Source organism: Guillardia theta (assembly GCF_000315625.1).
Source record: "Guillardia theta CCMP2712 unplaced genomic scaffold GUITHscaffold_81, whole genome shotgun sequence".
Lineage (NCBI taxonomy): Eukaryota > Cryptophyceae > Pyrenomonadales > Geminigeraceae > Guillardia > Guillardia theta.
Window position 1 is genome coordinate 34410 of NW_005434593.1, and position 8332 is coordinate 42741.

Consider the following 8332-nt stretch of genomic DNA (forward strand, 5'->3'; position numbering starts at 1 on the left):
CTCCTCCTTCTCCTCCTCGCTCCCTGCTCCCTGCTCCCTGCTCCCTGCTCCCTGCTCCCTGCTCCCTGCTCCCTGCTCCCTGCTCCCTGCTCCCTGCTCCCTGCTCCCTGCTCCCTGCTCCCTGCTCCCTGCTCCTCCCTCCCTTCTGCACCCTCACTCCTTCCTCCTCGTGCTCCCTTCTCCCTCCTCTGCCCCTCATCATGATCCTCATTATGATCTCAAACAACAATATTCCTTTCCATGTTCTCAACTCTCCTGTCTCCCACGTAAACCCTTCCCGTCCTCACCTCATCCTTGCTGCTTCCTCCTCGTGATTGCCACCACCGCCATCCTCCTCCTCCTCCTCCCTCTCTCCCTCGCCCCCGCGCTGACCTCCGCCTGCTCCTCTCGTCAGTTCCTCGCATCGTTCTTCTCCTCTGACCTTCCGAGTCGGTCGTCCTCGTCGCTCCTCCCTCAGCGCTCGCTCCTCCGCGGCATTCAACACCTTTGGATCGCTACCCCTTCCGCTTCTCGCACCGCCTCCTTCTCCTCCTACTCCTCCTACTCCTTCTGCTGCTCCTCCCGCTCCTCCCGCTCCTCCCGCTCCTCCCGCTCCCTCTGGCACGGGTCCAGCCAGTATGGCTCCCACCACTTGCTGAGGATGCTTCTGCTGATAGAGAGCAAGAGCTTCGACCTGCAGCAGGTTGAGAGGCAGACGAGGAGCGGGAAAGGAGTAGAAGCGAAGGACAGAAGAGGAGGAGCAGGTGTTGGTGGTGGTGGAGGAGGAGAAGGAGGGGGAGGAGAAGGAGGGGGGGGAGGAGGAGGAGAAGAGGGAGGGGGAGGAGGAAGGGGAGAAAGAGGAGGAGGTGTGAGACAGGGAAAGAGATGAGGATCAAGGAACAGACCAGGGAGGAATGAAGGTCGAGGAGAGCCTGCAGTCTTGCTTCTTCCTCCGTCCGCTGGATCGACAGCTCGAGCTGCAACCCATCAGCCGCTGTGATAGAGAAATACAAGAGGAGAAAGAGAGAAATGATCATCATAAAGAGTCAGACAGTGAGGAGGTGGGGGGGGCGGGGAGGGGGGGGAAGAGAGTCAGGCGAGAGAGAGAAGAGAGTTTGTCTTCACCTTCTTTCTGTATTCCGTCGCATTCCTGGCAACCTGCAAGCTTGCTCTTCAACATACTTGTCTTCCCTCACCCCCTTCCTCCTCCTCCCTCTCTGCTCTCCCTTCATCTCACTGCCTCACTCCCTTCTGATGCCGCCCCACCGCCACCACCATCCCCTGCTCCCCTCTCCCTCCTTCTCTTCGTTTCTCACTTGCGACAAGATCTCCTCATCCGGGTCGGCGGCTGCGAGGCAGTCGAGGAGCAGCTCAAGGGACCCTCGTGCCATCTTCATCTCCTCCTCATCCGTCTCCCGCGTCCTCTGACCCCCCTGCTGCTCGCCCCCGTCACACCACCAGCCGCTCACTCCTCCTGCTCACCCTCGGTTGGTGCGCCGGGGCAGCAGGAGCAGGACGACGCGACCCGTCGGCACCCTCGTACGGCCAGGAGACGATGGTTCCCTCGCAGAGGAGGCAGAAATGATCGTCCCAGAGCCAGTCGCCTGCGCCGTGGAGGTTACAACAGCCCTCTGCCGCCGCTGCTCCTCCGCTCCCTCCTCCTAACCGCGGGCTGCTGCTCCGCAGTCGTTCACGCATGGCACCGTCCGCTTGCCGCAGCCTGAGCACCTGACAAACTAGAGGATCAGGGAAGGGAGAGAAAGAAGAAAGAAGAGCAGGGAAGGGGGTGGGAGAGGACGAGGACGAGGACGAGGAGCAGAATGAGTTCAACTTGTAGACGGATCGCCACAGCCCAGGAATCCAAGTCTGCTCTTGTCGGAGATGTTCAGTCCTGTTCGATCAGGCTGTTACTGAAAGACAACGAGGCAGACAGGCAGGAGGCGAGGAGATGACGTGAGGGAAGGTGATTGGATGAGGTAAGGGGAAATCCGGGAGAATGTAGTGAGTGAAGATGCACAGGTGAAGGGAGGACGGAGAAGAGGAGAGAGAGCGAGAGGACGCTTCAACACCTCTTGAGGCAGTAGGAGCACCATCCTCGCTCAGTGATCCTGTCATTCCACTTCTGTTGATCATCGTCAGGGACTTCCTCCCAGTCCTCTTCTCCCGAACAACAACTTCATCTTCCCACTTCTTACAATCTCTCAAGCCCTTCATCGCCCACTCATCGTTGTCCATTCTTGAATCCCAATGCCCCTCGCCTCTAGGTTTCGATCTCCGCTCGTCGATCTTTCCCCTCTCGCAGCTCTTCTCCACCGATCTCTCCCTACATGTTCTTTGCACTCTCTCCTTCTGACATCATCTTCATCATCATCATCATCATCATCATCATCATCATCATCATCATCATCATCATCATCATCATCATCATCATCATCATCATCATCATCTCCATCATCATCATCATCATCTCATCGGCATCGGCATCGTCCTCCTCCCGTCTCTGCTTCTCGTCTCTTCGCTTCCTCGTCTTACCACGTCTGCCATGTCTCTCCGACCACCCCCACCCACCTCTGGCCGCATATATTGGACTCTGTTTATAACGGATACAACGGATTCTGTAACTGATTTTACTAAATATCGGGGGGACAACCGGGCCCGGCCCGGTCCGGCGTGGTCCCCGGGGTCATGCTGGCAGTGACGAAAAGACTCCTTTTCAGCATATCCCTGAAGACCTCCTACCCCTGGTTGTAGACCTTCGAGTACCGGCCACATATCGCATAGGGGGTAACGTCCTCCTAAGACCAAAGACCTACAGGGCCCTACATTATTTTGCTAGGTCGTATCACTCTAGGACCTCGCCTAGGCATAGGGACCGCGGCAGGATCCGCGACTGGGGTTGGAACGCTGGTGGTAGGGTGGTGGATGGAGTCAATGAAAAGCGATGGGGGTAGGGTGAGGTCTGAAGAGGGGGTAGTTAACATATAATATATGGGTAGGGGTATAAAATAATCAATCAAGAAAGGGGTGGGTACATACATCACCGAAAAGCCAGAGAAGAGTAAACCGAGGAGAGAGATAATATATCACCCCTGATTATTCCAGTAAAATGAGGGGTAGGGGTGTTATTTTTTATCCACCCCATTTTGCTTTTGGGTCCAGGGGCCGATGACCCCCCTTCTACCTGCCGACCAGAGAATAGGGTCTCCACCCTCCACCCCATCTGTCACTGGAAACTACCCCACCGATTCCCAGCCATGCTCTTTTCGACAAATGGGTACGACTAACCGGTGGTTTTCTATAACATCTTCTAATATCAGGATAGGTAGGGTCAATAACAGAGATCACTGGGTGGTATGTGGCTGAGGGTGGTACGATCGTGGTCTTTTTAGGGGTCAGAATCCGGAATGTAAGGGGTGAGGTGTAGAGAGGACAGTTAAACAGGGGGTAGGGGGTAGTCTGGCGGTTTCATTGAGTGGCCAGACGAGGAGCACCCTCATGTTTACCCCCCTCGGCAGCCCATTAGCCACCACCCCCTACCTACTCAACCCCCCACGATCCCACCACCGTTACGCTTCAGCGTACCCCACCCCCGTAGGCTACCCGAGTTGAAGCGTCTTGAAACACCCGTCCCTGCTACTACCGGTGCACCCTGGACTTGTACTACCCACCCCACCTGTCCTGTGATACGCCTCACCTGGAGTAGATTCCACGCTTCCACACCCCTCTGTACAACTGCCATCAAACCCTACCCCTTACCCAGTACCCTACCCGTGAAATGCAATGTGTCATTCGATGCCCGGGTGATGGGAGGAGCAGAAGAATTCTTCATTGACATTGGTGGGTACTTGAAACAATATCAGTGGGTAGTAGTGCATGATACGGGGTGGGTGTCTGTCAATTCGACTAAGGGTGGGTCAAGGAGCAGGGTGGGTGGGTCAAGATTTTTCGAGGGTAGCTTTCGTAGTCTACTAGGATGGGGGGTAGGGGTATGGAACGGGAGGCGACGCTGAGGATTCGTGGGGTGGTGAGGATATCGTGAATGATGGGGGTGGGGATGGAAGTCAGTGAGTCACTTTCACCAGGGTAGGGTACTGTAATTGTAGGGGTGGTGTCAGGGGGATCCGGGAAATTCGAGAATTGAGCGCCTTCGATGTTGTAGATATGTGGGGTGATTCGGCTCAGATGTAGGGGTGATAAGAAAAATGACAGGGGTGGAGAGGAAGGGGGTGGTAGAATCCGGAATGTGGGGGTGTAGGGAGGCAAAGTAGGGTGGGATGAGGGATGGAGAAACAGGCAGCAGAGCAGCAGTATGGGGTGGGGTGATGTACCCTACCCTGAATCTGGACAAATTCCCACGGATTCACCACCATCGGCAAAGTGATTCCCATATGTACCCCTACCATCGACTGTTAGAGTGAACCACCTACCCCTCGACATCCATGATTGCAGGGACACCCCTTGTCCTCTGTGGCCTCAGCCACCCCACCACCACCCCATCTAAATCCTAGGACCGCATCATCCTTCCATCTGGTAGGTACCCTACCCCCAGATCCCTGACTCTAGTACCCCCACCCCTAGAGCAACCTCAACGAGCTCCTCTCCGCCGCCGCTACCATGCCCGAGGACGATCGCAAGTGAGTACTCCTTCATGCCGCAGATTCATCTCCTCTGCAAGACATTCGCATTCCTTTCTGTTCGCCTCCTTGCTCTCCACATTTTTTACTAGAACACCCAACCTCGAGATCTGTTTCTGGAGGCAGGGCATTGTGGAGAACCCCTCCCCTTCAGCGATTTATGAGATGTTTCGAGGAAAGATTTGGGATTGAACACGGCCCCCTTGTTCTCTATTAGTAATTGCTGGTTCAATGGAAGTCTGTGCTCATTTTCGAATCGTTGCAGTGAAAATTGAGGGGTATTTAGCCTCGGAAACGATCATGTTCTGCTCCACACATCACGATGTCTTAGACTTTCTTGCTTGTATTCTGTGTCTTTTAGTGCACAAAATCCTCTGAATCATATTCCTACGAGGATTTACATGATTTTCACATGATTTTTTATTGATTTTGTCCACGTTGTGCCATCCAAATTACAAGATCCGCTGTAGAGGCCCTTCGTTACTTGAACTTTTTTTGCGACTGCGCACTATGTATATTCATTTTTGAGGTTGTCGAATGCCTGGCTTGATTGTTCCCCGTCTTGATATGATCGGAGAGAGTACTTCTCTTCCAGAACGTGCTTATTTGCTCAACTCTCCTTCATTGCGCATGTCGCTGTGTGCACAGAGGAATATTGACATCTTCTTGACAGGCGCAAGGCTGAAAAGCAGGAAGACGACAGTGAGCATTCTCTAACTCAAGACCGTCGGATTTTCTAATTTGTTTCTTTGTTTGAACAGACAAGAAGAGGAAGAAAGAGGAGGAAGAAGAGGACGAGGGGGAGGGTGAAGAGGAGGAGGAAGAAGAAGGTGAAGAAGAAGGTGGTTTCTTCGTCAATCATACTCATTTCCGCTGATCTTCCTTTGAAATCGCAGAGGAGGGAGAGGAGGAGGAGGAGGAAGGTAAAAGGCCTGTGCTACGATCGTTGCGTCTGCTCATGTTGCTCACAGAGGAGGGAGAGGAGGAGGACGAGGATGACGACGACGACGACGATGGCGACGCTCCTCAGAAGGGAGGAAAGAAGAAGGTGTGCCTCTTCTAGCAATCATCGTGTGATGCTGATGTGCGTGCAGGCAAAGGCCAACGATGATGACGACGAGGACGACGATGATGATGACGATGTGAGGATTGCACGCTCTCGATGATCCGCTCGCTGCTCTTATCCTCGTCCTTGTGTGCTTGCAGGAGATAGATGACGATGAGCTAGCAGGATTAAAGGCTGATGCTGGAGAAATCCTCGAGCCCAAGAAGGGAGCAAGGTAGTCCTTTGACGTGCTTGCTCTTCCTCCCCTGACTTGCCCCAGGTACGCCATGCGAAGCAAGGGAGGCCAGAAGAAGTACGACCTGTCAAGCCTCAAGGATGATAGCGATTAGATGAATCTTGATGCTTTCCTTAGCATGTGCGAACAAATCCATTCTGTAAATTTTGATCGCTACCTCTCATTCAAGTTTATTCGCATTAAAATTTTACATCATTGAGCCAACCTATTGCTGCCGGTGTTGCTGAAAGCTAATGGAATCTTATCCCTTGACTACCCAGTCACTTGTTTGTTGACACATGTTTCTGTACCAAATTTGTAGATATCATGGCTCGGCCTCGTTAGAAGCTTCCTCCAGGTGTGGAAAAAGCAAAGGATGCAGCTCCGCTCAAGTTTACAGCCCAATATCGATAGATCATTGAGTTCCAAGCCGATGCATGTAACAGTTGATCTCTGTCTGCAACATACTCGTGATTGTAAAAACCAAGATTGCCCTTGCTGTGCGGAAAGGTCGAGTTGTCTGAAAGGTCTCTCTGATCTCGCATGCTCACGGTATCATGATGTCGTCCCTTCTGCTCTGCTTCATTTCATCCTCTCCTTTCGCTTCTCCCCGCACACCCTTCTCCTCTCCTCCTCTCCTCCTCTCCTCCTCTCCTTCATTGCCTCCTGGCCTCGATGTTGCTCGTTCACAAACCCCGTAGCGGGGCGGGGGGCAGGGCGGGGGGCAAACAGTGGTGGTGGTGATTCAAAAAGGGGGTGGGGGTATATGAAAGTACCCCTATGTTGTCCATTTAATACTGGGAAAGAAGGGGGTATCTTTTGAAAGGGGAATGGAGAACGGGGGATTTAGATTTATGAGGTGGGGTAGTAGAGGTGTAATAAGGGAATTTCGTTGCCATGATGCTGAAGATGTTGATGCTGATCGCGATGACGATGGCGACATGCGGGGAGATAGGAGGAGGAGGAGGAGGAGGAGGATCAGGGGAAGCAGTGGCAGGAGGAAGGATCCTTGCAAGGAGCTTCTTCAACAGAGAGCCGATCAGATGCTCTCTGTTGTTCCTCGCCCCTCCTTTGCGAGCAGAATTCTCCTCCATCCAGTCGCGGCGTGGCGCATCTAGTAGATGTAGAGCTGCTCCTGTCACCTGCAGGAGCAGCAGGAGGGCACCAGCGCTGATGGCCATGAAGGAGGAGGTGGCAGGAGCCAGCGAGATGGCTTTGAGCAAGGCCATGGTGTCGGAGGAGCAGGACAAGCTGCCGGCGGCTTCGAATGCTCTGTCAGAGCGCGTGGCGATGACGGTGGGGATGCTGGTGCGGAGAAAGGAGCTGTTCCGACAGTACGCGCGAGACATCCGGGGGAGGACGGGGGTGGGAGCGATCGCAGCGCTGGTGTACTGCAGGAGGGTAGTGGAGAAGCGGGAGAGGGTATGGGGTGATCTGTTCATGATAGTGATGGAGAGGAAGCAGAAGGAGGTGGAGGAGACGGTTCTGCGAGCAGTGGACGAGGTGCTCTCGTACCCGATCAAGGAAGAGGAGTGGGTGTGGCTGCGGGAGAATCTTCTGAGCACCTACCTGTGGTTCGCGCGCTCCTCCCGCGGTCGCTACGAGTACCTATGGCAGGAGCTGCTGGAGGTGGCGAGGAGGAAGCTCGCCCTGCTGGCGGAGGAGGCGGACGCCATGCGCTTTCCCGAGCTGGAGGAGGTGGAGTCGAGGGTGCTGCTGTTAGGGGACGAGGACAGCATGCGGCAGGACCACGAGCTGGTGGGCATGCGGGCGGGGCTGGAGGAGGAGACGCTAGGAGGAGGAGACAGCGCTCAGTTCTACGACCTCAATGTGTACCTGAACGAGCTTCTGTGCATCGCCCGCCTCCTGGATCAGCCGTTCCAAGAGCACATGCGACGGCTCTCTTCCTCCCTCTCCTCCCCCGTCCTCTTCCTCCCCGGCCCTCCTAAGTCCCTCGCCAGGTGCCGGGCAAAGGCGCAGGTGGACTACAGGAGCATGCGGTACCCCTCCTCCGCGCACCTTCTGGATGTGATCAGGGCAACGTGGGTGGTGAAGGATGAGAAGAGCCTGCTGGAAGCACTCGACCTGCTGCTCTCCTCCCAGACGCACATCACTGCCCCCACTTCCTCCTCCTCCTCCTCCTCCTCCTCCTCCTCCTCCTCCTCCTCCTCCTCCTCCTCCTCCTCCTCCTCGTCCGCTCTGCCTACTGGGCACACAGTGGTGCGGGTGAAGAACGGGTTCAAGAGGAAGGGAGGGTACCGGGACGTGAAGGTGAACGTGATCTTCACGTGCCCGAGAGGCTTCAGGCTGATCGGGGAGGTGGCGCTGGTTCTGGAGGAACTGAGGGACTACAAGGACAAGACCCACGAGCTGTACGAGATCTTGAGGGAGGAAGACTTCTTCTCGCAAGTCACTCAGTCCCTCCTCCTCCACGGCTAC

At 54.9% G+C, this 8332-nt stretch overlaps 3 protein-coding genes across 3 annotated transcripts in view; 2 read left to right on the forward strand and 1 right to left on the reverse strand.

The window, feature by feature from the left end:
* Positions 1-2214, reverse strand: part of GUITHDRAFT_143942 (hypothetical protein) — a gene marked incomplete at both ends in the record, with an annotated part of 2730 nt that extends 516 nt beyond the window's left edge. The window contains 8 exons of the mRNA XM_005825660.1: positions 288-378; positions 517-673; positions 885-956; positions 1105-1137; positions 1296-1415; positions 1462-1583; positions 1646-1699; positions 2049-2214. Of these exons, the coding sequence (XP_005825717.1) occupies positions 288-378; positions 517-673; positions 885-956; positions 1105-1137; positions 1296-1415; positions 1462-1583; positions 1646-1699; positions 2049-2214 (815 nt within the window). The remainder of the gene's footprint in view (positions 1-287; positions 379-516; positions 674-884; positions 957-1104; positions 1138-1295; positions 1416-1461; positions 1584-1645; positions 1700-2048) is intronic.
* Positions 2215-4593: 2379 nt separating this feature from the next.
* On the forward strand, positions 4594-6557 carry GUITHDRAFT_165110 (hypothetical protein; the record flags this gene model as incomplete). Its single annotated transcript, XM_005825661.1, has 6 exons — positions 4594-4613; positions 5287-5315; positions 5375-5443; positions 5585-5661; positions 5820-5893; positions 5939-6557. 6 exons carry the CDS (start codon positions 4594-4596, stop codon positions 6006-6008), a joined length of 339 nt encoding a protein of 112 aa, XP_005825718.1. The 3' UTR covers positions 6009-6557.
* Positions 6558-7072: 515 nt separating this feature from the next.
* GUITHDRAFT_115069 (hypothetical protein) lies at positions 7073-7953 on the forward strand (the record flags this gene model as incomplete). The annotated part of the gene is made up of 2 exons (XM_005825662.1): positions 7073-7873; positions 7930-7953. The coding sequence occupies 2 exons, from the start codon at positions 7073-7075 to the stop codon at positions 7951-7953; spliced, it is 825 nt and encodes a 274-aa protein (XP_005825719.1).
* Positions 7954-8332: the final 379 nt, after the last annotated feature.